The sequence below is a fragment of the Homarus americanus genome, unplaced genomic scaffold, assembly GCF_018991925.1.
Source record: "Homarus americanus isolate GMGI-L3 unplaced genomic scaffold, GMGI_Hamer_2.0 scaffold49667, whole genome shotgun sequence".
In the NCBI taxonomy this organism is placed as follows: domain Eukaryota; kingdom Metazoa; phylum Arthropoda; class Malacostraca; order Decapoda; family Nephropidae; genus Homarus; species Homarus americanus.
The window spans coordinates 7,532,929-7,560,204 of record NW_024738608.1 but is presented as its reverse complement, the minus strand read 5'-3'; the positions used below and the strand labels follow the sequence as shown (position 1 = coordinate 7,560,204).

The 27,276-nt window shown below is 45.0% G+C and overlaps 1 protein-coding gene across 3 annotated transcripts; it reads right to left on the bottom strand.

Moving 5' to 3' along the window:
• Nucleotides 1-392: 392 nt before the first annotated feature.
• LOC121874228 lies at nucleotides 393-27,276 on the bottom strand. 3 transcript variants are annotated; one of them, XM_042378289.1, is made up of 9 exons: nucleotides 27,223-27,276; nucleotides 22,451-23,113; nucleotides 7,169-7,410; nucleotides 4,624-4,801; nucleotides 4,110-4,226; nucleotides 2,812-2,940; nucleotides 1,432-1,557; nucleotides 1,076-1,324; nucleotides 393-695 (listed from the first exon to the last, which is right to left on the bottom strand). In XM_042378289.1, the coding sequence occupies exons 4-9, from the start codon at nucleotides 4,624-4,626 to the stop codon at nucleotides 543-545; spliced, it is 777 nt and encodes a 258-aa protein (XP_042234223.1). In that variant the 5' UTR covers nucleotides 4,627-4,801; nucleotides 7,169-7,410; nucleotides 22,451-23,113; nucleotides 27,223-27,276; the 3' UTR covers nucleotides 393-542. The 3 variants fall into 3 exon arrangements, with proteins under 3 accessions (XP_042234223.1, XP_042234224.1, XP_042234225.1); XM_042378290.1 differs by having other exon boundaries at nucleotides 4,164-4,226; XM_042378291.1 differs by lacking the exons at nucleotides 4,110-4,226; nucleotides 4,624-4,801; nucleotides 7,169-7,410; nucleotides 22,451-23,113; nucleotides 27,223-27,276 and adding an exon at nucleotides 3,451-3,669.

Genomic DNA, 27,276 nt, shown 5'->3' with positions numbered 1-27,276 from the left:
TCTACTCACCTCGATCACCTGTGAAAATCTCAGTTAAGAAGTGGATCGGTAGTGGGGGCAAGAAGGGCAAGAAGCAGACATACTTGGCAATATACCTCATTTTCGGTGACTTTAACCACTGAAATTGACCCTACAGATTGACCTTAACCATTGAGCTTGACCATACATATTGATCTAAACCCTACATATTAACCTTAACCATTGAACGTGACCCTACAAATTGACCTTAATCATTGAACTTGAACCCTACACATTGACCTTAATCATTGAACTTGACCCTACATATTGACCTTAACCACCGAATTTAACCCTACAAATTAACTTTGATCAATAACCATAACTTGACCTTTTTCTTTGGGTGTTAAAACATGTATAGTTTTTTTTTTGGGGGTGAGCGTCTACACACACACACTCAACACTGCCTGCTGATGTCAGTATATTAGCTGCCATTCTAAACCCCGAAAATGGTGGCGGTGAGTTTGTCAATTGTGAGGAAGCAGCGAGTGGGTGCTGCTGAAGGTGTGTGTGTACAGTACAGTAGTTTAGGGCCTCCAGGCTGGGCTGTGGGTAGGTCGCACGTCAGGCATCATGGAAGTGCCGCACAGGTGCCTCAGGTCCGGGTGAGCGGTGGAGCCATTACGGTAGATTCTCTGTAGGTTGTGTAGTGACGTGGAGGACACAGTGCGTTCCAGGATCTGACGGAGACCATAACTGGGGTTTAGTGAGTTCTGACGGAGAATATAACTCATAACCCAAGATGCAAGAAAACAGACAACTGCTTACTTTAAGCTTGATGCTGGAAGTCTACCTACCTACAGTACATAAGTTTATTTAACAGAGGATATAATTTAGGCATTAAATATTTAGTAAAAGCTTCTCTACTATAAGTGTGTCTCCTATATGATGCAAAGTGAATGTATTTAGTAAGATGTTTTAGTAATCGTTTTCTGTTTAAGTCAACCAATTAGGTGTGTCCTCACAATTACCCAAATAGTTCATACATGTTATGACCTCATTCATTACACTGGATGTATCAAGGAGCCAATAAATAACTCTAAGGCCGAGACGGTCTTACCTCACCCCAGTATTTCTCCCCAACAGCCTCCAGGTCGCATGCGGCGTTGGACATGGCCGCCGGGGGTAGTCTCCCGTTAGGCAGGTGTCGCGGCGTGGCGTTGCAGCTGAGAGGTGCTGAGCGAGGAGCAGCGGCGGGACAGGTGCCAGCGTGACTCACTATGTCGTGGTGAGTGATAATGCCATGATGGGACACCTGAGCCAAACTCACCTCGTCGGAGTCGTCGTAATACACGTTCCCACAACACACCTGGAGGTAAACAACGACAATGTGTGTGATTATGAGAGCCTTTACACCTCACTTTAACAGTTCGGAGTCTCAGTCAAATCACTGTCCAGTCAACAAGTTATACTCACGCGGTTGTGTAGCGTCTCGTCAGTCGACCTCCGGAACGACGCTGACAACAACCACAAGATGAAGATGACGACTACACCACCGCCCACACTCACCACCCACACCCCGTAGTCCAGCCCACCAGGGATCTGCAACACCACAGCACTGGTTACTAACACATAATACACAGGGTTTACTAACACTCAATCAGGAGTTAGTGATGAAGGATAGTGAGGTTGGTGATAGATAGTGAGGCTGGTGATAGTGACTGACCCTGAAGTTAGTGATAAGAGGTAGTGAGTGAGGTTGGTGATAGTGACTGACCCTGGAGTTAGTGAGTGAGGTTGGTGATAGTGACTGACCCTGGAGTTAGTGAGTGAGGTTGGTGATAGTGACTGACCCACTGGAGTTAGTGAGTGATGTTGGTGATAGTGACTGACCCTGGAGTTAGTGAGTGAGGTTGGTGATAGTGACTGACCCTGGAGTTAGTGAGTGAGGTTGGTGATAGTGACTGACCCTGGAGTTAGTGAGTGAGGTTGGTGATAGTGACTGACCCACTGGAGTTAGTGGTGAGGTTGGTGATGGCTGACCCTGGAGTTAGTGAGTGAGGTTGGTGATAGTGACTGACCCACTGGAGTTAGTGAGTGAGGTTGGTGATGTTGACTGACCCACTGGAGTTAGTGGTGAGGTTGGTGATGATGACTGACCCTGGGTTAGTGAGTGAGGTTGGTGATAGTGACTGACCCTGGAGTTAGTGAGTGAGGTTGGTGATAGTGACTGACCCTGAAGTTAGTGATAAGAGGTAGTGAGTGAGGTTGGTGATGACTGACCCTGGAGTTAGTGGGAGGTTGGTGATAGTGACTGACCCTGGAGTTAGTGAGTGAGGTTGGTGATAGTGACTGACCCACTGGGTTAGTGAGTGAGGTTGGTGATGGTGACTGACCCACTGGAGTTAGTGAGTGAGGCTGGTGATAGTGACTGACCCTGAGTTGATAAGAGGTAGTGAGTGAGGTTGGTGATGGTGTTGACCCACTGGGTTAGTGATAAGAGGTAGTGAGTGAGGTTGGTGATAGTGACTGACCCTGGAGTTAGTGATAAGAGGTAGTGAGTGAGGTTGGTGATAGTGACTGACCCTGAAGTTAGTGATAAGAGGTAGTGAGTGAGGTTGGTGATAGTGACTGACCCTGGAGTTAGTGAATGAGGTTGGTGATAGTGACTGACCCACTGGAGTTAGTGATAAGAGGTAGTGAATGAGGTTGGTGATAGTGACTGACCCTGAAGTTAGTGATAAGAGGTAGTGAGTGAGGTTGGTGATAGTGACTGACCCTGGAGTTAGTGAATGAGGTTGGTGATAGTGACTGACCCACTGGAGTTAGTGAGTGAGGTTGGTGATAGTGACTGACCCTGGAGTTAGTGCAGGCGGCTATAATCTGCCGTATAGTCCAGGGAGTGATGGTGATGATGAATGATAGTGACACCACAGCCATCACCCTGCAGTTCCTTAGTCTCTCTCGGCGCTCAGTCAACATGGCCTGAAAATCATCAACTCACTTCAACAAAATTGTCAATATGAATGTTGGTAATAATCCTCTACCTAATTAAATAAAATAGGCTTATAAATCTTTTGAAATAGTACCTACACTTTTCAGTAATAGACCTACACATTTTAGTCATAGGCCTACACATTTTAGTAATAGAACTACACATTTTAGTTATAGGCCTACACATTTTAGTTATAAGCCTACATATTTTAGTTATAGGCCTACACATTTTAGTTATAGGCCTACACATATTAGTTATAGGCCTTCTCATTTTAGTTATAGGCCTACACATTTTAGTTATGGACCTACATATTTTAGTTATAGGCCTACACATTTAGTTATAGGCCTACATATTTTAGTTATAAGCCTACACATTTTAACTATAGGCTTACACATTTTAATTATAGGCCTACATATTTTAACTATAGGCTTACACATTTTAGTTATAGGCCTACACATTTTAACGATAGGTTTACACATTTTAGTACTGTAACGGGGTACCTCGGTGTCTTGTAGGGCTGGGTGCTTCCTCCTACAACGATGTGATGGAATTCTGTCTTCTCCGATCCACTAAGTTTCTTCACCACCACCACCAATGATCCAATAAGCTTCTCCACCAATGATCCACTAAGCTTCCCCACCACCAATGATTACTAAGCTTCTCCACCACCATCATTAATCCACCAATCTTCACCACCACCACATATCCACTAAGCTTCACCACCACCACTGATCCCCTAAGCTTCACCACCACCAATGATCCCCTAAGCTTCTTCACCACCACCACTAATGATCCACTAAGCTTCACCACCACTGATCCACTAAACTTCACCGCTACCTATGATCCACTAAGCTTGTCCATCACTGATCCACTACCACCAATTATCCACTAAGCTTCTCCACCACATGATCCACTAAGCTTCACCACCACCACTGATCCACTAAACTTCACCACCACTGATCCACTAAGCTTCACCACCACTGATCCACTAAGTTTCACCACCACCACTGATCCACTAAATTACCACCACTGATCCACTAAGCTTCACCACCAATGATCCACTAAGCTTCTCCACTTATGATCCACTAAGCTGCTCAACCAATGATCCACTAAGCTTCTCCACCTATGATCCACTAAGCTTCTCCACCTATCCACTAACCTTCTCCACCACTGCACCACCAAGGATCTCGGGAGTGCTGACAGTTGCACATACCAGTCGTTGAAGGGAAGTAGCGCGCGCCATGTGGAAGACAGTCCCGTAGCAATACATGGTCACCTGCCGAAGACACTTTCTTTGTGGGAAGTACTCAGTAAATGAGGCTAATAATAGGGAAGTACATAATAAATGAGGTTAATTATGGGGAAGTACACAGAAAATGAGGGTGATACTAGGAAGTACAAAATGAAGAATTTACAGTAAGAAAGTACGTAATTTATTTATTTCAGTGGAAAGTACCGTCAATAATAGAAAGTATTGTACACACCCAAAAAAATAGTGTTGATGAAAGTCCATTGTTATTAAACTGTCTTACAGGAAAGTACTTGTAAAATTAATTCATTGTAGAAAATTACATCATTATAATTACTGATCAAATTGTGTGGTTTATGGGAAAGTACATTTATTACTCAGGTAGGTAATAGGTAAGTACATATAATATACATCAGGTACTTACCATTGGTGGGGAAGTAGACAGTGCACGCGACCAGGATGACCTTGGCGTTGAGGGTGTGGTAGGGTTCACAGGAGTGGTTGGAGACGTGGTTGAAAAAGAAATGTGGCGTCGGTAGATACACAGCGGCGTGGAGCCCTGCACACGCCAACCATGACCCTACCACCACAACCACACACACCTGAAGCAACACGGTGTTATATTAGTGATTTACCACCACAACCACCACCCTACCACCACAATAACATCCTGTTAACCTAACCTAACCTAACCCAAATCATTCTAATCACCTCAACTACTGTTTGTTTCGTATCTAAACTAAATTAACTTACCCTATCCTATCCTATCCTATCCCCTGTACGTCCTTTTACCCTCATTTCATTAAACCTCTCTCTCTATCTCGTATCATTCCTCACAAATCTTCCCCCAACATTTCTTTCGTCTTCACTCCTCTCCTACGACTCTCTCTCTAGTCACCCGCCCAACCACCCACCCGCCGCCCATCATTCAGTATTCAGAATTCGTAATTTAGTTAGCCCATTCCCACTTTTTTTTATTCTCTGGCTTCAACATAGATACTCACCCCGGGAACAAAATTCTCGTTTTCTGTGAGTCATTATTTTTGATCAGAGAAAACGACTCACCATGGTGGGAAGAAGGATGAAAGGGAAATATATATATATATATATATATATATATATATATATATATATATATATATATATATATATATATATATATATATATATATATAAGTCGGAAACGTTTGATTGAGTTTTGAAAATGGGTTAAAGAGTCACAGCATGGGTTCAAAGTTGCATTAATAATATCATGGGTTTTAAATGTGTGGGGGGAGGGTTAGTAGTGTAGGGGGGGTTGGTAGAGGGGGGACGTAAATGAGGTGGTGTGGTGGCTATAGCTCGTCGGCATGACTTTGCACCCCCTGAATTGTCTCTGCACTTACACAAATATTCAATTGTGTTGCTGCAATATGAATGTTTTCCAAAATACAGTACACTGAATTTTAGTGTAGGACCTATGTTTGGTATGCCACTGATGTTTAGACTCAAACACACACACACACACACCCACACACACACACACCCACACACACACACCCCCCACACACACACACCCACACACACTGGTATAAGACAAGTTTTTCCCATAATTATTGTTTTATTAGTGCAATCAAATTGTACAGTAGAGTGTGTTACACGTACTGTATTGGCACTGCTAATATCTTGTGATACTTCTGTAGTAGTGTCAAGATCGTTACTTTTACTTACTTTTATCCTCTTCACCAGTGGTCGGCTCGTTAACCGCTTGGGCGATCGGTCACGTCTCTGATTACTTTTCCTTTTCATTTATCCTCTTCACCAAAAGATTGGCTTGCTAGCCGCCCGGGCGATCGGTCACGTCTCTGTCACGCACTGTTGGCAAGTACTGGGCATGCACCGGCTCTTGAATGTACCTGAACCCGCTCCAGTGTTGGTCAAGTCTTGTCTTGAAAGAGCTTGCACTCGGTGCCGTCACAACACTCTCTGGTAGATTGTTCCAAGAGTTTACAACCCTCACTCCGAAAAAGTTTGCCCTCACAGTTTTCTGGATTTGCGGCTTCTTTAATCGTGAGCTGTGACTTTCAGCGAGCGTCCGCCAGCTCCAAGGACACTAACTGAGTAGTGCCCTCTGAGATGCTTATACACCTCAACTAGGTCACCCCTTGCCCGTCTGTAGTATAAGCTAGGCAAGTTCTGGCGCTCCAATCTCTCAGGGTAGCTGAAGTGCCGAAGTGCATGCACCAGTCTGGTGGCCCTCCTTTGAACATTTTCAACCAACTGACAGTCCCTAGCATATCTCGGGGGCCAGACGGGGTGACAGTACTCCAGATGAGGAAGCACTTCACTCTTGAAGATCGTTACGAGGGACGGACCGTCTAGATATCTGAACGACCTTCTTATAAGACCCAATAATTTCTTTGCCTGGTTTACCTTCTTCTCGCAATTTTACAGTAAGAGAAAGCTGAACTGTACATACATAAAATACAGTACATAAAGGGATTAGCTGAATATTAGACACATCAGCTAATTTCACGTGATGATTAAACACCCTAATACTAATGGAATCTAATCTAACCAAACCTAATCTTAACCTAACCTAACACCTGCAGGTAGCATTAAGGGTGTTTAATCATCACGTGAAATAACCCGAGGTACCTAATCTTCAGGTGATTCCATAAAATAAACACTTGTGCAGTGACTGTCTATTAGGGATGTCAATATTGAGTACTGACTGCCGGCCTCCAGGATCACACACACACACACACACACACACACACACACACACACACACACGACTCGACAGTTTGGTCAGGCTAAACATAAGTAAACACGCACACTACTCAACACACACACGAGCCCGCTGAGGAAACAACACAGCAAAATTTCTAACTAACGAAACATTATATTTTTGACTGTACTGTACTTTATAATATTTGCGTTACTTTAAACAGAAAATATAAGTAATAAGTGTACATTAGAGCACTGACCGGCCTGGAGACGTGGTCGTTGTACTTGGCTGGGTGTAAGAGGCAGCAATATCGGTCGAGGGCGAGGAGGGAGAGTGTAAGAGCTGCCTGGTGGTGCAGGAGGGGCAAGAGGACGGCCTGACACCCACACACTACGGCAGGGTACGGCCAGCAGTGATGTGGAATGGGTACACACTACGGGCACCACCACCACGCCCTTCACTAGGTCACACACGCCCAGAGACGTGAGTAACCACCTGCGGCTGTCAAGAGAGAGGTGTAAGGAACGAGGACACACACACGCACACACACACACACGCACACACACACACACACACACACACACACACACACACACACACAGTTTATCCTAATGTAACAAAATACCGAACCTAAAAAAAACATTACGAGATTTCCACATGATATAAACATTCTTGACAACATCGTTCATCACACAATAGAAGATAAACACTGACAACATCGTACAGTCCTATACCAATCACGACAAAAAGTAACATTTATGCGACATTCAAATAGTCAAACGAGATGCCAAAAATAGCCAACAGTTCCCCTAGCAGCCAGTTGTCAACAATTGAAACGATAATTCGATGTAAGCGGAAAAGCCTCGGAAATAATTGAAACCATTGAATTTTCCGTATATCAAATTGGACTAGGATTAAATTGGACTAGGATTAAATGGGACTAGGATTAATGACTTTTACTTAGGAACGGATTAAAAGTGTTCATTCAAGTTTCCCCAGTAATTAATTTTTTCTAGACATCTCGAATATTTAAATAAAAAGAAAATGTATTTGGATACGGAAGGAGGGAGGATTATATAAATATTTAAATGCTGGGTTATTTAAATGTAATTAATGAACTTTGTGGACTTGTCGGGGGCTCTCTCTCGTTATAATTCATTAGTTCCTTTACAAGCCACGGACAAAAGTCCTTTCTCAATGGCACGGATTTTCTGTGCCTCAGAGGTTAGGTGGTCACAAGGCGCCAGGTGGGGTCCGAAGGGGTCACAAGGGAGCAGGTGGTGTTACAGGGGAGTCAGGTGGTGTCACATAGTTATCCGTGGGGTCACAAGAGGTGATAGTGGTCACAATGGAAAATGGTGATGGTGTTAGTGGCGTTAGTGACAGGAAAAAAACACACACACACACACACACACACACAATAATCCCAACACTTTATCAGGATAGAAGCGTGTTGGGGGCGCTGGACCAGAGCTCTCCGTCAACATCACATAACCTACTCCACGTCGTCCAAACAGAGTAACAGACCGTTTTGTTTACACTTCTATATCACAACGGCAGTAATATATAAGACCTTTTCATATATCGGATCATAAAGAGTAGTAGGGTAGGGTGGGGTAGGGTGGGGTGGGGTGGGGTGGGGTGGGGTAGGGTAGGGTAGGGTGGGGTAGGTAGGTTTAGGTAGGTTTGTCTCACACTCCACTACAATTTAATATTCTCGTCTCGTCAGCGGAATTAAGATAAATTGACTGTGAGGCCAGATATCAATACTGTATTCTCCAATGCTTCTCCTCTCCTCCCATTAATACTACTCTACTCCTCACTCCTGACCGTCACGTCACATCATCTCCCATTCCCCTCCACACCACCACATCCTCCTACACTCCATTACACTTCACCCCACACCACACCACCCCCACTTCCACTCCACACCAAACTACCTGCCCCTCCATTCCACACTATCTCCTCTCCCCACCACACTACCTCCTTCACAAAACTCCACCTCCCCTCCACACCACTTCCACCCACACCACGCTACCTTCCCCCACTCCACACCACTTCCACATCACTCCACGCTACCTCCACTCCACACCACTTCCACATCACTCCACGCCACCTTCCCTCCACCCACACCACTTCCACACCACTCAACCTCCCTCCACCATCAGTGTTGCACTCTACTTTCAATCACCATAACCGTTTATAGAACTTTAGTTAGGATCGTAAATCCTAACTTCCCCCCTGCCTCCACCACTGACAGTACATTCCCACCTGCCTCCACCACTGATAGTACACTCCACCTGCCTCCACCACTGACAGTACTTACCCACCTGCCTCCACCATTGACAGTACTTACCCACCTGCCTCCACCACTAACAATACATTCCCACCTGCCTCCACCACTGACAGTACTTACCCACCTGCCTCCACCACTGACAATACATTCCCACCTGCCTCCACCACTGACAGTACTTACCCACCTGCCTCCACCACTGCATATTACCTGCTCCACCACTGACAGTACTTACCCACCTGCCTCCACCACTGACAGTACTTACCCACCTGCCTCCACTGACAGTACATTCCCACCTGCCTCCACCACTGACAGTACTTACCCACCTGCCTCCACCACTACAGTACTTACCCACCTCCACCACAACCAGTACTTACCCACCTGCCTCCACCATTGACAGTACTTAACCACCTGCCTCCACCACTGACAGTACATTCCACCTGCCTCCACCACTGACAGTACCCACCTGCCTCCACCACTGACAGTACTTACCCACCTGCCTCCACCTGGCCACCTGCCTCCACCATTGACAGTACTTACCCACCTGCCTCCACCACTGACAGTACTTACCCACCTGCCTCCACCACTGACAGTGCCACCCACCTGCCTCCACCACTGACAGTACTTACCCACCTGCCTCACCTGACAGTACTTCCCACCTGCCTCCACCCTGACAGTACTTACCCGCTCACTCACTGTACAGTACTTACCCACCTGCCTCCACCACTGACAGTACCTGCCTCCACAGTACCCACCTGCCTCCACCACTGACAGTACTTCCCACCTGCCTCCACCCAGCCCACCTGCCTCCACCACTGACAATACATTCCCACCTGCCTCCACCACTGACAGTACTTACCCACCTGCCTCCACCACTGACAGCACCCACCTGCCTTCACCACTGACAGTACTCCCACCTGCACCACCCAGTCCCACCTGCCTCCACACTCAGTACTTCCCCACCTGCCTCCACCACTGACAGTACTTCCCCACCTGCACCGTCTACCACACGTCACCCACCACCGTCTGGAAGTGCTTCACTGTAACTGGGTCAGCCTGGGGGAGTGAGGGGGGGAGCGAGGAGTGAGGGCGAGGAGGAGTGAGAAGGGCAGATGGGGAGGGTCCGTTTCTTTATCTGTCTCCACTTCCGCCCCAGGGGCTGAGGAAGAACTGGAGGAGAGGAGAGGAGATGATGATGATGATGATGATGATGATGATGATGATGATGATGATGATGATGATGATGATGATGATGATGATGATGATGAGGAGGAGGAGGAGGAGGAGGAGGAGGAGGAGGAGGAGGAGGAGGAGGAGGAGGAGGAGGAGGAGGAGAGATGAGAAGGAAGGAAGGTGAAAGGGAGAGAAGGTGGAGGTGGGGAGGGTAGAGGAGGAGAGGGAGGGGAAGCTGTGGGAAAAGAGGAGGAGGGGGGAGCTGAGGAGGAACCTGGAGAGAGGGGAGGGGAGAGGAGGGGGATTTGAGTGGGGAAAGAAGATGAGCGGAACTGAGAGAGGAGAAAGTGGTGAAGAGGGAGGGAAGAAAGGGAGTAAGGAGGCAGAAGGAGGGGCTGGAGAGGAGTAAGAAGGAGGGAGGAGGTAAGGGAGAGAGGGAGTGAAAGAGTGAGCAAGATTGAAGGGAGGGAAGGAGGAGGGGAAGGAAGGGAGGTATGTGTGCGTGTGTTAGGTTAGGTTAGGTTAGGTTAGGTTAGGTTAGGTGGCCATTTTTTAACACGGCTGTGATTGCTTCACCTCTGGCGGCCACAGTTTTTCACCTGGGCGTTCGTTAACATCACACCTGGGCGTCTACGTTAATAATAGAAATGACGTTTATTTTTGTCTGTAACGCTCTTAGGTTGAAGGTCAGAGTGTGTCGATGCAGGTCACCAGATGTAGGCTAGTGTTGTCAGGTAGGCTGGGTCCTGCCGCTGGAGGTGAGGGTAAGAGGTGGGTGGCTGGGGGAAGGAAGGAAGGAAGGTGGTTGTGTCGGTAAGGACCTTGGTGGCCACATTTAAGCTATAAGAGTATTACCTGTAGTAAGTGAGTGTTCCCCCTGAGAGCAATCACAGGTGTGTGTTTAGACCATCAGGTGAGAAATACAATCAACCAGGTAATTATTGGAGGTGTTAGCAGCTTAAAAAATCATTAATTAATATAAACCAACACTAGACGTAAGAGAGATGTGAATGAGTGTGTGTAATGTAGTGGGGACTGAAGCCTCCTCCACACTCGTTCACATCCTCCTGAGTTTGGTGTTTTACATAAATGGCCGTCGGGGATGACACACACACACACACACGTAGAATGAGCTGTTAATGTGTCCCAGGCTAACCTAACCTCCTAGGTACAATGAGGGGGGGGGATGAGGAACAGGACACAGTTTAATTATAACTTTATAGTTTGAGATTACAAGAAGACTCGTTGCAGCTTATCTTGACTACGAGAGATTCTTGTCCCACCACACTGTTAGCTCTTCTTAAGGAGGGGAGGGGAGGGTAGATGTTTGGGGTGGTTGTAGTAGTAGTTGTGGTGGTGGTGGTTGTGGTAGTAGTTGTGTGGTGGTGGTTGTGGTAGTAGTTGGTGGTGGTGGTGGGTTGTGGTAGTAGTTGTGGTGGTGGTGGTTGTGGTAGTAGTTGTGGTGGTGGTGGTGGTGGTGGTGGTGGTGGTGGTGGTAGGTGGTGGTAGGTGGTGATGGTGGTGGAGGTCGTTGTCGGAGGTAGGAGTAGTAGTGGAAGTCGTTGTAGAGGTCGTTGAGAGAGGAAGTATTAGTATTGGAGGTCGTTGTGAGAAGTTGGAGTAATATTAGTGCAGGTCGTGGTGGATGGTCGTTGTGGAGGTCGTTCGTAATGGGAAGAAGTTGTTGGAGGTCGTTGTGGGAGGTCGGTCGTGGTGGTTCGTTGTGGAGGCCGTGGTGGGTGGTCGTTGTGGAGGTAGGTTCGTGGTTGGAGGTCGTTATGGAAGGTCGGTCGTGGTGGTTCGTTGTGGAGGCCGTGGTGGGTGGTCGTTGTGGAGGTAAGTCGTGGAGGAAAGGAGGTCACAGCATATCACTAATAAGACCTCCCCAAAAATTCTGCTGGAGACCACAATATTGATTAGCACCGATCTCTCTCTCTCTCTCTTTCTGTCTGTATGTCTGTCTGTGTCTGTATGTCTGTCTGTGTCTTTCTGTACGTTTCTGTATGTCTTTGTGTCTGTCTGTCTTAATGTTTGTTTATCTTTGTGCCTCTCTCTCTCTCTCTCTCTCTCTCTCTCTCTCTCTCTCTCTCTCTCTCTCTCTCTCTCTCTCTCAACTTCCTTTCTCACATTTACGTTTCCTTTCCACTGCACAGGCGAAGTTCATACACGTTATGCTGCAGTGAGCCGCTGTGTGTGTGTGTGTGTGTGTGTGTGTGTGTGTGTGTGTGTGTGTGTGTGTGTGTGTGTGTGTGTGTGTTTCACCCTCACCTCCACCACCTCCTTCAACACCAGCACCTCCATTTCAATCTCTAATTTAAGTTTTTCGCCTCCAATACCTCCAACACCTGATTCATCTCCTCCAATACCTGATTCATCTCCTCCAACACCTGATTCATCTCCTCCAACACCTCAGTCATCTCCTCCAACACCTGATTCATCTCCTCCAATACCTGATTCATCTAACACCTGATATTCCAACACCTGGATTCATTCTCCAATACCTGAGTTATCTCCTCCAACACCTGGATTCATTCTCCAACACCTGATTCATCTTCTTCCAACACCTGGATTCATCTTCCTTCACCTGAGTCATCTTCTCCAATACCTGATTCATTTCTCCAACACCGTTATCTTCCAACACCTGATTCATCTCCTCCAACACCTAAGTCATCTCCTCCAACACCTGATTCATCTCCTCCAACACCTGATTCATCTCCTCCAACACCTGATTCATCTCCTCCAACACCTGATTCATCTCCCCCAACACCTGAGTCATCTCCTCCAACACCTGATTCATCTCCTCCAACACCTAAGTCATCTCCTCCAACACCTGATTCATCTCCTCCAACACCTCAGTCATCTCCTCCAACACCTGATTCATCTCCTCCAATACCTGATTCATCTCCTCCAACACCTCCAACATCTCCTCCATCTCCAACACCTCATTAGCCTCCCGTAACTTCTCGCTGGGGGCAGGTGAGAGAGTCCCCCTACCACAAGACGAGTTGTGAGGTAGGGAAGGGGTGGTGGGGGTGAGGTAAGGAGGAAGGTGAGGGGGGTAGAGGGAGGGGTCACGTCCCATCACTCACCCCTTCCTTCCCTTTCCTCTCCACCCCTCCCTCCCCTTCGAGATGATTATATTAAATTTACCTCAACACATTTAAAATTATCATTATCATTATTATCATTAATATTATTTTTTGTTTAATTTCAGAGTCAATTCGGGTTCAGTGTTGGAGGATAATGATACTCAGGACCATAAGGCTCAATATAAGTCTTATTTACACGCTTACAGGTTCCTTATTATGGCGCCAGAACCTATAATCCTTTATAATTGTGATCCTTTAGTATTCCTCATCCTACGACATGGAAGGAATCGAATCCTTTCTTAGGGAGATTAATGCGCCTGTGTGTCGACTCTGATGTGCTCTGTTCTGTTACCTAATCACGCTCAGGTTAACCCCTTGAGTACAAAGCTTTAGCCCTTGAGTACAATGATTGTGAGTATTATATATGATAACTTAGTCTCTTGAGTACAATACATTGGCTACTGAGTGTGATAACCTCACCCCTTGATTACAAAGCATTACCTAATGACCTTAACCCGCTTGAATACAAAGCTTTAGCCCTTGAGTACAATGATTGTAAGTATTAAATATGATAACTTAGTCTCTTGAGTACAATGATTTAGCTACTGAGTGTGATAGCTTAACCCCTTGAGTACAATGATCTAATCCTTTGAGTACAATGACATAATCCCACGAGTACGGTACAAAATATCAAACATAACCCAACCATAAACTTTCCCCTCATCCTCAACTTTCACTCACAGTACACACAGTAAAAGTAGTAAAAGTATAGAAAATAACAGGAAAAGTAGACACACACACACACAATCAACACAGTAAAAGTAGTAAAAGTATAGAAAATAACAGGAAAAGTAGACACACACACACACACACACACACACACACACACACACACACACACACACACACTCAACAGTAAAAGTAGTAAAAGTACATAAAGTAACAAAGTAGTGAACAAGCCCCTAGGAGAAACTATTTCCCTCCTCATACTCAACTTACACTCAGGGAAAACCAACTGAACACCTTCCCTTACCAAACCTCATCTCAAGAGAAACACTTAGCCGTGAGAGCGACCCAGTGAGTGTATCTGGTAAGTGAGCGGTCAAGTAAAGAGCTCAGGGTGTAGGAGACTCAGGTGTGTGGGGTGTAAGAGACTCAGGTGTGTGGGGTGTAAGAGATTCAGGTGTGTGGGGTGTAAGAGACTCCCAGGTATGTGGGGTGTAAGAGACTCAGGTGTGTGGGAGTGTGGGGTGTAAGAGACTCCAGGTGTGTGGTGTTAAGACCAGGTGTGTGGGGAGACTCAGGTGTGTGGAAGAGACTCAGGTGTGTGAAGAGGTGTAGGTGTGTGTGGGTGTGTGGTGAGACTCAGGTAGAGACTCAGGTGTGTGGTGTAAGAGGTGTGTGGTGTAAGAGACTCAGGTGTGTGGGGTGTAAGAGACTCAGGTGTGTGGGGTGTAAGAGATTCAGGTGTGTGGGGTGTAAGAGACTCAGGTGTGTGGGGTGTAAGAGACTCAGGTGTGTGGGGTGTAAGAGACTCAGGTGTGTGGGGTGTAAGAGACTCAGGTGTGTGGTGTAAGAGACTCAGGTGTGTGGGGTGTAAGAGACTCAGGTGTGTGATGTAAGAGACTCAGGTGTGGGGTGTAAGAGATTCAGGTGTGTGGGGTGTAGAGACTCAAGAGAGATTCAAGTGTGTAGGGTGCAAGAGACTCAGGTGTGTGGTGTAAGAGACTCAGGTGTGTGGTGTAAGAGACTCAGGTGTGTGGGGTGTAAGAGACTCAGGTGTGTGGGGGTATAAGAGACTCAGGTGTGTGGGGTATAAGAGATTCAAGTGTGTAGGGTGCAAGAGACTCAGGTGTGTGGTGTAAGAGACTCAGGTGTGTAAGAGACTCAGATGTGTGGGGTGTAAGAGACTCAGGTATGAGATTCAGGGTGCAAGAGACCAGGTGTGTGGGGTGTAAGAGACTCAGGTGTGTGGGGTATAAGAGATTCAAGTGTGTAGGGTGCAAGAGACTCAGGTGTGTGGTGTAAGAGACTCAGGTGTGTGGTGTAAGAGTCTCAGGTGTGTGGGGTGTAAGAGACTCCAGGTGTGTGGGGTATAAGAGATTCAAGTGTGTAGGGTGCAAGAGACTCAGGTGTGTGGGGTGTGAGACTCAGGTGTGTGGTGTAAGAGACTCAGGTGTGTGGGGTGTAAGAGACTCAGGTGTGTGGGGTATAAGACTCAGATGTGTGGAGTGTAAGAGACTCAGGTGTGTGGGGTATAAGAGACTCAGATGTGTGGAGTGTAAGAGAGGTGTGTGGGGTGTAAGAGACTCAGGTGTGTGGTGTAAGAGACTCAGGTGTGTGGGTGTAAGAGACTCAGGTGTGTGATGTAAGAGACCAGGTGTGTGGTGTAAGAGACTCAGGTGTGTAGTGTAAGAGACTCAGGTGTGTGTGTGTGGTCAGGTGTGTGGGGTATAAGAGACTCAGATGTGTGGAGTGTAAGAGACCAGGTGAGGTGTTGAGACTCAGGTGTGTGGTGTATAAGAGACTCATGTGTGTGTGTGTGGTGTAAGAGACTCAGGTGTGTGGTGTAAGAGACTCAAGTGAGGTGTTGAGACTCAGGTGTGTGGTGTATAAGAGACTCAGGTGTGTGTGTGTGGTGTAAGAGACTCAGGTGTGTGGTGTATAAGAGACTCAGGTGTGTAGGGTGTAAGAGACTCAAGTGAGGTGTTGAGACTCAGGTGTGTGGTGTATAAGAGACTCAGGTGTGTGTGTGTGTGTGGGGTGTAAGAGACTCAGGTGTGTGTGGGGTATAAGAGACTCAGGTGTGTGTGTAGGGTGTAAGAGACTCAAGTGAGGTGTTGAGACTCAGTAAGGTGTGTCATCATCATCTGCTGCTGCGCCGTCAGGAGGTGAGATGAGGCGAGGTGGTGAGAGGGTGTCCTGGCCTTAGGTTGGGTTAGGTTAGTGCTCACCTCATACCGACACCTGTACCTTGTTTGTTATTACTACGAGTATGTATGTATGTACAGTATGTATGTATGTATGTATGTATGTATGTATGTATGTACAGTATGTATGTATGTATATATGTATGTATGTATGTATGTATGTATGTATGTATGTATGTATGTATGTATGTATGTATGTATGTGTGTGTACGTATGTATGTATGTATGTATGTATGTATGTATGTATGTGTATTAAGTATGGATTCTTGTGTGTTCCTTTGTATGTGGGTAGCATGTGTGGGTGTATGTATGTATGGTTGTTCTCACACACACACACACATACATACACATGCACACAGACAGACACACACACACATACATAAACAGAGACACATACAAACAGACATACACACACACACACACCGAGACAGACAGACACACAGAGCAAGGACAGTCACACACAGAGACAGACAGACAGCGAGGACAGTCAGAGATGGGGAGGAGTGAAGGTCGTGTAATATCCGCCACTGGAAAATAAGCAATCAAAGGAGGGGAGAGGAGGAGGAGGAGGAGGAGGAGGAGGAGGAGGAGAAGAGGAGGAGGAAGGGGAGAAGGAGGAACAGAGGAGGGAGAGGAGGGGGAGGAGGAGGAGGAGGGGGGAGGAGGGAGGAGGGAGGAGGAGGAGGGAGGAGGAGGGAGGAGGAAGAAGAAGAAGAGGAGGAGGAAGGGAGAAGGAGGAGGAGGAAGAGGGAGGAGGAGGGAGGGAGGAGGAGGAGGAGGAGGAGGAGGAGGAGGAGGAAGAAGAGGAGGAGGTAGGGAAGAGGAGGAGGAGGTGAGAGGGAGGAGGAGGAGGAGAGGAGGAGGGGAGGAGGAGGAGGAGGAAGAAGAAGAGGAGGAGGAAGGGAGAGGAGGAGAGAAGGAAGAGGAGGAGGAGGAGGAGGAGGAGGAGGAGGAGGAGGGGAGGAGGAGGAAGGGGAGAGAGGAGGAGGAGAAGGAGGAGGAGGAGGAGGAGGAGGAGGAGGAGGAGGAGGAGGAAGAGGAGGAGGAGGAGGGGAGGGAGGAGGAGGAGGAGGAGGAGGAGGAGGAGGAGGAGGAGGAGGAGGAGGGGAGGAGGAGGAGGAGGAGGAGGAGGAGGAGGAGGAGGAGGAGGAAGGAGGAGGAGGAGGGAGAGGAGGAGGAGGAGGAGGAGGAGGAAGGAGGAAGAGGAGGAGGAGGAGGAGGAGGAGGAGGAGGAGGAGGAGGAAGAGAAGACGAGGAGGGAGGAAGAGGAAGAGGAGGAGGAGGAGGAGGAGAGGAGGGGCAAGGAGAAGAAGAGGAGGAGGAGGAGGGAGGAGAGGAAGAGAGGGAGGAGAAGGAGGAGGAAGAGGGAAGAGGAGGAGGAGGAGGGAGAGAGGAGGAGGAGGAGGAGGAGGAGGAGGAGGAGGAGGGAGGGGGAAGAACAAGAAGAGGAGGAGGAGGAGGAGAGGAAGAGGAGGAGGACAAGGAAGAGGAGGAGGAGGAAGGGAGGAGAGGAAGAAGGAAGGGGAGGAGGAGAAGGAGAAGAAGGAAGAGGAGGAGGAGGAGTTGGAGGAGGAGGAGGAGGAGGAGGAAGAAGAGGGGGAGGAGGAGGAAGAGGAGACAGTGACAACCCGGCCTGGCCACCCGCCAACACAGCTGTCACTCTCTCTCCCTATAACTGTAAGTAGGTGAAGGGTAATAGTGGTAGGTGTGATGGTGGTAGGTGTAGTAGGGTAGTGGTAGGTAGGTGTAGTGGTAAGGTGGTAGGTGTAGTAATAGTGGTAGTGTGTGGATGGTGGTAGGTGTAGGGTAACAATGGTGGTAGGTGGGTGGTGTGTAGGTGTGGTGGGTAGTAGGTGGTAGGTGTGGTGGTAGGTAGTGGTAGGTGTGGATGGTAGGTGTAGGTAGGTGTGGATGGTGGTGCGGGGTGTGTGGGTAGGGTGTAGTGGTGTGGAGGTAGGTGAGGGGTGGCAGGTAGGGCAACAGGGCAGGTGGATGGTGTGGAGTGGCAGGTGTGGGGGTGGTAGGTGTAGGGTAACAGTGGTGTGTGTGGATGGTGGTAGGTGTAGGGTAATGTGGTATGTGTGTGTGTGGATGGTGGTAGGTGTAGGGTGCAGGTGGTAGGTGTGGTGTGGATGGTGTAGGGGTCAGTGGTAGGTGTGATGGTGGTAGGTACAGTGGTAGGTGTGGGTAACAGTGGCAGGTGTGGAGTAGTGTAGGGTACAGTGGTAGGTGGATGGTGGTGTGTGAGGTGGTGTGGGGGGGTGGTGGTGGTGGTGGAGGTGGGGTGTGTAATAGTGGTAGGTGTGAGGTGGTAGGTGTAGGGTAATAGTGGTAGGTGTGGAGGTGGTGGGTGTAGGCAAATAGTGGTAGGTGGAGTGGTAGGTGTAGGGTAACAGTGGTGGTGGTGGATGGCAGGTAGGTGTAGGGTAGGTGGCAGGTGTGGAGGTGTAGGGTGGTGTGGATGGTAGGTGTAGGGTAATAGTGGTAGGTGTGGATGGTGGTAGGTGCAGGGTGGTAGGTAGGTAGGTGTAGGGTGTGGTAGGTGTGGATGGTGGTAGGTGTAGGGTAACAGTGGTAGGTGGATGTGGTGCAGGTGCAGGTGGTGGTGTGTAGGGTAATAGTGGTAGGTGTGGATGGTGGTAGGTGAGAGTGTGTGTGTGGATGGTGGTAGGTGTAGGGTAATAGTGGTAGGTGTGGATGGTGGTAGGTGTAGGGTAATAGTGGTAGGTGTAATGTAGTATTGATGATGGTCAAAGAATAGGTGTGAGAAAGAGAGGTGTGAGAGAGGGCCAGTGGACAGTACCAAGTGTGTTTCTGGGTAAGTTTGGTCCCATTCCAGATATTGTTGTGTTGAAGAAGACTAGACTAGGTAGGTATGGCGTTAGTGTGTCTATAAAGTAACAAACATGTGTCAATATTCCGGTCACCTGAAGATTAGCACTAACCTAACCTAATCCATCTTAACCTAACCTATCCTAACCTAACCCAAGCCAACCTAACCTCTACTGTAGATTGCAGTCGCATTTAATCATCAGGTAAAATAAACTGGGGGGGGGGGCTAATCTTCAGGTGATCCATAAGTTATGACGTAAAAATGTTAAATAGATATAAAGATAATTCGGTAAAATTGACATACATGTTTACATTGATTCAGTATATATATATATATATATATATATATATATATATATATATATATATATATATATATATATATATATATATATATATATATATATATATATATATACAGTATATACAAGTGTATATACATGTATACAAGTGTACATGCAAGTGTAAACATGTATACAAGTGTATACATGTATACACATAAACATAAACAGTGCATGTATACAAGTGTACATAAACAGTGCATGCAAGTATAAACAGTGCATGTACTGCACAAACAGTGCATGTATACAAGTGTACATAAACAGTGCATGTATACAAGTGTACATACACATGTATACAAGTACATAAACATGTATACAAGTGTACATAAACAGTGCATGTATACAAGTGTACATAAACAGTACATGTATACAAGTGTACATAAACAGTGCATGTATACAAGTGTACATAAACAGTACATGTATACAAGTGTACATAAACAGTGCATGTATACAAGTGTACATAAACAGTGCATGTATACAAGTGTACATAAACAGTGCATGTATACAAGTGTACATAAACAGTACATGTATACAAGTGTACATAAACAGTGCATGTATACAAGTGTACATAAACAGTACATGTATACAAGTGTACATAAACAGTGCATGTATACAAGTGTACATAAACAGTACATGTATACAAGTGTACATAAACAGTGCATGTATACAAGTGAACATAAACAGTACATGTATACAAGTGTACATAAACAGTACATGTATACAAGTGTACATAAACAGTGCATGTATACAAGTGTACATAAACAGTGCATGTATACAAGTGTACATAAACAGTGCATGTATACAAGTGTACATAAACAGTGCATGTATACAAGTGTACATAAACAGTGCATGTATACAAGTGTACATAAACAGTGCATGTATACAAGTGTACATAAACAGTACGGGTATGAATTTAAAAGCGCTGTACGTTTAAGCTTTTTGCTCTAACAGTTAATGAAAAGAGACGCAGTTACCTGTCTTAATTAATCTACAAGTAAAATATTCCCCCCAAAATCTCACAGCGATCACCGAAATTAAATACGTTTCCATGTCCTCATTTGGGGGGTAAAAACTTAATGTATGAATTTCTGATGAACCGAGTGACGAGTCTTTCGGTATTGTCATCTTCCCTCCCACAACATGTCTGGAACGACCGTTTAAACTTCTTCATTATACGGGAAGTTTTGTGTGGTGGCTCATGACTCAGTTGATTGTGTGTTTTTAATGAGGATTATGGGAAATATTATCGATTGGAACTTGGTCTCTTTGTCCAGGGTTCGGATTCATCAGGGTTCGTGTGATGAATGTTCCTTGTACCTCAAGGTGTAACAGTGTGTCTAATTGGTTGACTCGAGCTGAAACAAGATTATAACGTCAAAGTTTTACGGATAATCTACCTTAACTATATATTATTCCTTCACTTCACTTAGAGATCGTGTACCTTAATGATGTTTGGATGTTAAGTGAACTATATAATCTAGTTAAGTAATAGTTTGGTGTTTTGGGGTTTATATTTTAAGTGAACCAATTAGTACAGTTTTACATCGTGTGTTACGAGGAACAGTATCAGTGAGGACCCTCTAGAATGTGGACCCAAGGCAGCCTGGCCGACCTTCCTACATAAATCGTAAGAAAATAAAAGTTTTCGGCAGCGCTGGCGGCCAAATTCCAGTCTGGACGTTCAATGATAATGTTGTCCTTCCGATGAGGAGCCTCTTAAGAGTTTGTGAGAGCCTTTATGAGTGTGGTGATGGTCAGTTACCTGTCAACAGAGGAAGACTGAGCACCATCAGGATCTACTCTGAGCTAATGTTACTGCCACGCCGGAACAGCTTGTTATGGAGGCTTCCCTTATTACTATAATTGTCACTGTGATAAAAATGGAACAGTTGAGAATAATTCATACAATAACATATGACATCAGACAGATACAGCCCAAAACTCGTTTATTGATGATTTCTTATATATATAAATATCCTGCGTTAATGTCGTGTACCAGCAACTGTCTGCGAGATTTGTAAAGTGGATATTGCACTCTATATATACAGTGACGCCGCTGTGCTGCTGACAACGTAATTAAAGAATACCGTCGCTAACAGCGCCCAAGAGCCCACTAAAAACTGCTGCATCACTGGGCATCACACTGCACAAGTGCGACACAGCGGCCATAAAGATCGACCTGTTTTGTACTTTTGTGTTCATGATGAAGTTTTACATACATGCTGTAAACACAGAGTGTGTGTGTGTGTGTGTCTGTGTGTGTGTGTGTCCGGGGGGGGATGCCCTGTATGTAAAACCTCCACTGACATATTTGACATAAAAAACAAAATTCATCCCTAATAGTGTATTTGTATGCGGGTTGGCAGGGCCAGGTGGAGTGAGCAGATCAAACAACCTTTGTTTGTCCCCCCCCCCCCCTAAAAAATACAACATAACATAAATTTTATTTTTTACGATCAAAATGTACCATAAACAACCAAACTCCAAAAAACAAATCCCCCGGGACCCCCCCAGGACCCCCTCGGTGTGTTCAACCCCACCGAGCCTCACAGAGCGACCTACACCATACATGCTGATGGTGAGCCCCCCCCCTCCCCGGCAAAAATCTGGAGACGGCCCAGTTTTTCTTTCTTTTTTCGTAGTGAAATTTGACATAGTGACGTAAATCTTGTTGATGAATGATCTGTTATACTCCTGTCAACCGTTTCATCGAATTATTTGGAACGGTTAAGTTATGGATCCCGGGCGTGACGAATGGGTTGACATGTAAACAAGCACGGTATTAGTTTATATAAATAGTTAAATACGTTATATATATATCAACATTTAGACAAACATAAACACACGCATACCGTCATACACAAAATAATTCAGACAACTCACCTGGAAGGACAGATGCTTGGCGTGAGTTTTGCCATTCACTGCCACAATGAAAATGGTGTTGACGACGATGACGAGGATGCCCAAGAGTGAGGAGCACACGGCCTTGATGATGTCCACTGCTGAGGGTGACGTTGGGTGCTGGAACATGGGGGACCAGCACGAAAAGTTGTTCACATCGGGTACAGTCTCTTTACCCACCATCTTCCCGTTTTCTTGCTGACAGCGCACTGGGGCTTTCAGTGTTGATTGGCCTAAATTAACTATTGGTACCTCACTTGTTTCATTAATATTTCTTTAGCGAGAATGTCAGTGTCATTGTATTTATTCTCTAAACTGCTTCACATTATACTTTCGTTCAAGTAGCGGTCTATTTATCATGTTTCATTTATCTTGTGTGTAAATCTCCATCTACCATTTATTTGTTGATTTAACTAAACTATCAAGATGGTAATAGTCTTGTTGTTAAATTGTTTGTATTAATTCTTACATAAATAAAGCACAAGCGTTTCACATGTTCCACAAATGAATACATTAATAAACTTCGTAAAGAGTCGGTTACAACCATTATCTCTTATCGTCAACAGTAACATCATATCGTTCATTGTGGATGGTATATAAATGTTGCTTTAGTCTTTACCTGACGAACTGCAATACTGTTAATATCTGTAATAGTAAAGAAATTATTTAACTTGAATAGGAAGTGTAACGTTTATTTCTAAATTATTTCCCCAACACGAGACAGTGTTTAATGGCCAGTTATTGACCAATTGGCGAAATCCTCGGTGATGAGCCAACAGCGTCGTCCATATCAGGTTAAGCCTCGTGCTGGGGAGCCTCACGCTATAGGGCTCAATGTTCTTGTGAGTGTGGCAGCGAGGACACCCACTGTGACAATAGCCACGGTACACTGGCCTTCTCCTTATATGTAACAGGTATCCACGCACGGTACACCGGCATCTGAATGGGTGATTCTCTAAAATCTAAATACTGTATTGGAAAACGGAATGCAGTTAAAACAACAAGGGGGACGAGCACGAAAAATTATGATGGGTTGTAAGTAACCACAAATCATAATTTGACTATCTTCCTCGTGTTATTTGATTCAATCGCCATTTGTTTATCCACCAAACCCCGTCTTATCTATGACGATGTAACCAGTTTACACTCTGGGTGCTTTTAGACGAGAACCGAAAATTTTCCGGCAAGAAATATAAGGTTTTATTTCAGAAGTCATATACTGTATTGTTTATGTTGCAAGTAAACCCGTTAGTCATATCAACTGTCACAAAACACCCGAACACGCCCCACACTGCCATACGAATACCGCAGGTGTCTTTTAAGGCGCGACCTAACTCGCCATTGATGCCCCTGGGTCCAGTGATAGCATCCTGTAGTAATCTCCCCTATTAAAATAATGTGTAAGAATGATAAAACAATAAATATACAGTATGCTGAAATCAACATATAAATGAAAATCTCTGGTGTTTGTCTGCAGAAATCTGTAGTAATAGTCGGATGACTTGAGCGCCTCAACTATCTCCTGTATTAAACTTCACCATAGAACATACAATAAATGCTTCCTTGCCTCATGACAACGACGAAAAGTACACGAGTAATATTTTTTGCGTGATATAAATTTTGTGATTTCTTTCATATTTTGGTAGCGGACGCATCTGCTCCACCACCAGGCAGCGTATCACTCTAATGGGGTAGGCACTGCTGGGCTGGCCTCAACCTAGCCTAAAAATTGCCCAGTCCAAGGACCAAGGGTTTCAGTGGCTAGTGCGATACCTTCACTATATGTTGTCAACACAAGAGTAATTTCTCCTCTCGATTCAAAACGAAATATATTCGTTTTCTTCAAAATGGCAAACCTTAAAACTGTTAAAATGCGCCAAGTTAATTACCATAGAATACATACTAATGAAATATAGTTCGGAAATTGTGACTAATTAGTTTTAATTGATAAACAAGAGGCCGACACCGTCGCTCAAACGTGGATCGGTTACAATGATTTTACTGGTGAATCTGTTAGCTCTGTGGAAGTAAAAAAAATGAAAATCTTTAGGAGTTGAAGGCTAGACAATTTGATCGGTCGAGTTGCGGAACTTCTCTCTCTCTCTCTCTTTCTCTTCGCAAAAAAAAATTATGTTATTTAGCTTTACAGGTTTGTTTTTTATTAGCTTTGTTCCTGAAATTAGCAACACTCGTGGCGACTACTTCACATTGTACTGTACTGTACACCACCACACGGGTGACAATCTCAAAGATTATACCTGATTGGCTCTCTTAATGTATAGGACAACAGTTATGTCTAAAATTATACCGGATTACTCTGAAACTCAGCCTTAACGTGATGATTTCACGTAGCACTGGCCCTGAGACAAAAATTATCATACGAAATATTTAAAATTTCCATGGCGTCGCCTCATACCCTTCACGGGCGAACCACGACCTGGTTTATTGAAGGTATGGCATACAAGATTAGTTACTTGAAAGGTGTTGAACTAACGGAACCTATTGTAACGGATGATGAGGAACAAAGTGATTTGTTACATAGAAATTCGCCACACAAAGTACGTTAATATCTGTACTGTAGGTCGCTAAACTATTTCTAACTAGACGACACTAACCTATTCAAGTTCTTAACCTAAGACTGTTAGGTTAGGTACAGTTGGTTGTATCGTCTGCTCTCATAAGTGTTCGTAACGGGAGGCCGGCTAACAACACCCAGTTTCTCGTGAGCAGTTCGTTTATTCCTGTTCCCACAAGATTTGCATTTATGGATTGCATCACCATCATGCAGACCCGAACACCGTAGAGCACTTGTGTGCTTGTTTGCGGAGACTGTGTGGAGATCTTCTCTGTTGTGAAGGAGAACTTCGGCTCCTATTGAACTGGATACTTTCTTTCATCCCTATTTATCGGGAAGAGCATTAAGTGACATAAGACTGAGAATCCTGAGTCCCCCACTCACCACAGGGAAGAACTTTATTGACTCAAACAGCGACACCAAATTAACATATCTGTACAGTAATGTAGCCATGTACGGAACTGTTATGATGATATCATTTAATGCTCGTCTACAGCTATTATAAATGTTGTTTCTTGTTCGCTCAATATACTGTAATGAAAATATGATCGCTTACAGATATTATTTCCAAATTAAGAGATTACAGTACAGTAGTAGGTTTTGTGTTATTTATTTCGGAGAATTTCGCCTCGTTAGCTTTGCCAGGTCTGCTGAGTATGAACCCTGATGCAAGGAATATAATCCCAGCAATTTCAGTTCTTACATATCTGTCTGTTCAAAAGGTCGTGGGTTCGTTTCCCGCTGTTTAAAGTGGGGTTGTCGGAACATAATCCCCCACACTACATTACTTGCCCGAATATTGGCCCGTGAATTTTAGTCTCCTAAAAATTTAAGTTACCGTAATTAGAACATCTTAGACGTTTAAGAAGATGTTTTAGGTGAACATTTTTTTCAGCAAGGTGTTAGCTGCCATTTACTTTCATTATGCATATGTATTGATTCAGCCTTGTAAATTGTAATTGTAAACCTTTCCACACGGACCTCAGTATAAAACACACAATTTAATAAACTCGGCTTTACATCACAAACACTTTAAATGATCTCACTTAGTCGATCTATATATAATTCTGAAGTATAATTTAATTTTAAGTGATTACAGTAATTTTAGCGGAGTAAAATAAATTATGTAAAATGTGAGGAAAGTATTGGAAAGTGGCGTAGCAGTGGTAAAATAATCTAAGTTCACCACACATCATGTTTCATTACCTTGTTCCCAGATCTAAACCACGCTACCGAACATCAACCTCGACCTCTTGTAAAAGTTACTGAGGCATAGCAATTACATATTGAAACCATCTATTACTGAATCTTTGTTATTAATACATTATTTATGGTTATTCTTCTCCACAATAATAAAATAAATGTACAAAATTCACCAGGGGTTTGCTCAAGGGATTTTTGTACAGCGAGTAACATCCTATCAAATACAGTACCTTTAATATATGAGCTCACGACCATCCCATCCTCACTACCAATTGACCCACTTAACAAGCGCGCGTATCTATTTAATTCCTGGTAAGTTCAAAACAAGCGTAAGCAAAAGCCTCATTTTTATGTATGAAATGGTTCATATTAACTTAAGTACAATACATTAATGTACATAAGGAAATACATTCGTAAAAATAAGCATAATTAAACGTAACCTAATATAAACTAATCATTAAAATATGAATTGTGTAACGATGTTTTAATGTTATCAAATTACAGTCTCGCACAGTTTTGCATCATGTAAAAATTTCGGCAGTTCACATATTTTGTAAATTTGGTGTACAAGGAGGTGAAGACATGTCACTTGGTGGCTTCTCGGAGGTTCCTGCAATTTACTAGCGAGAGAAAACCGAGATTTTCTCTCCCAATTATTCAGCATACCTTACTATATATTTCTTAATGTAAAGATAATTGTCTTACATGAAGAAATAACCTGTTGTATATATATATATACATCATCTACGTACAAGTAGATGTAAATTAAATTTTTAGCTGTGTTGTCAGTGAGTGATGAAGTGTTTGGCAGATACTTGGCTGTGTGGCCGCGCTTCAACCTTCCCTGCGTCGATCCACACGTCCACTCACAGTTCCACCACACTAACTATCTGTCTGCTGCCCTCCGTAATATGAAGTGTCTACACAACTGCTAGTTATACCGCCAGTTAAGTGGGAACGAGACAACGATACCCACCGGCCCTTCACACCCTCACACCCCGGCGACACGGAGAGCACTGGTTCACTGTCG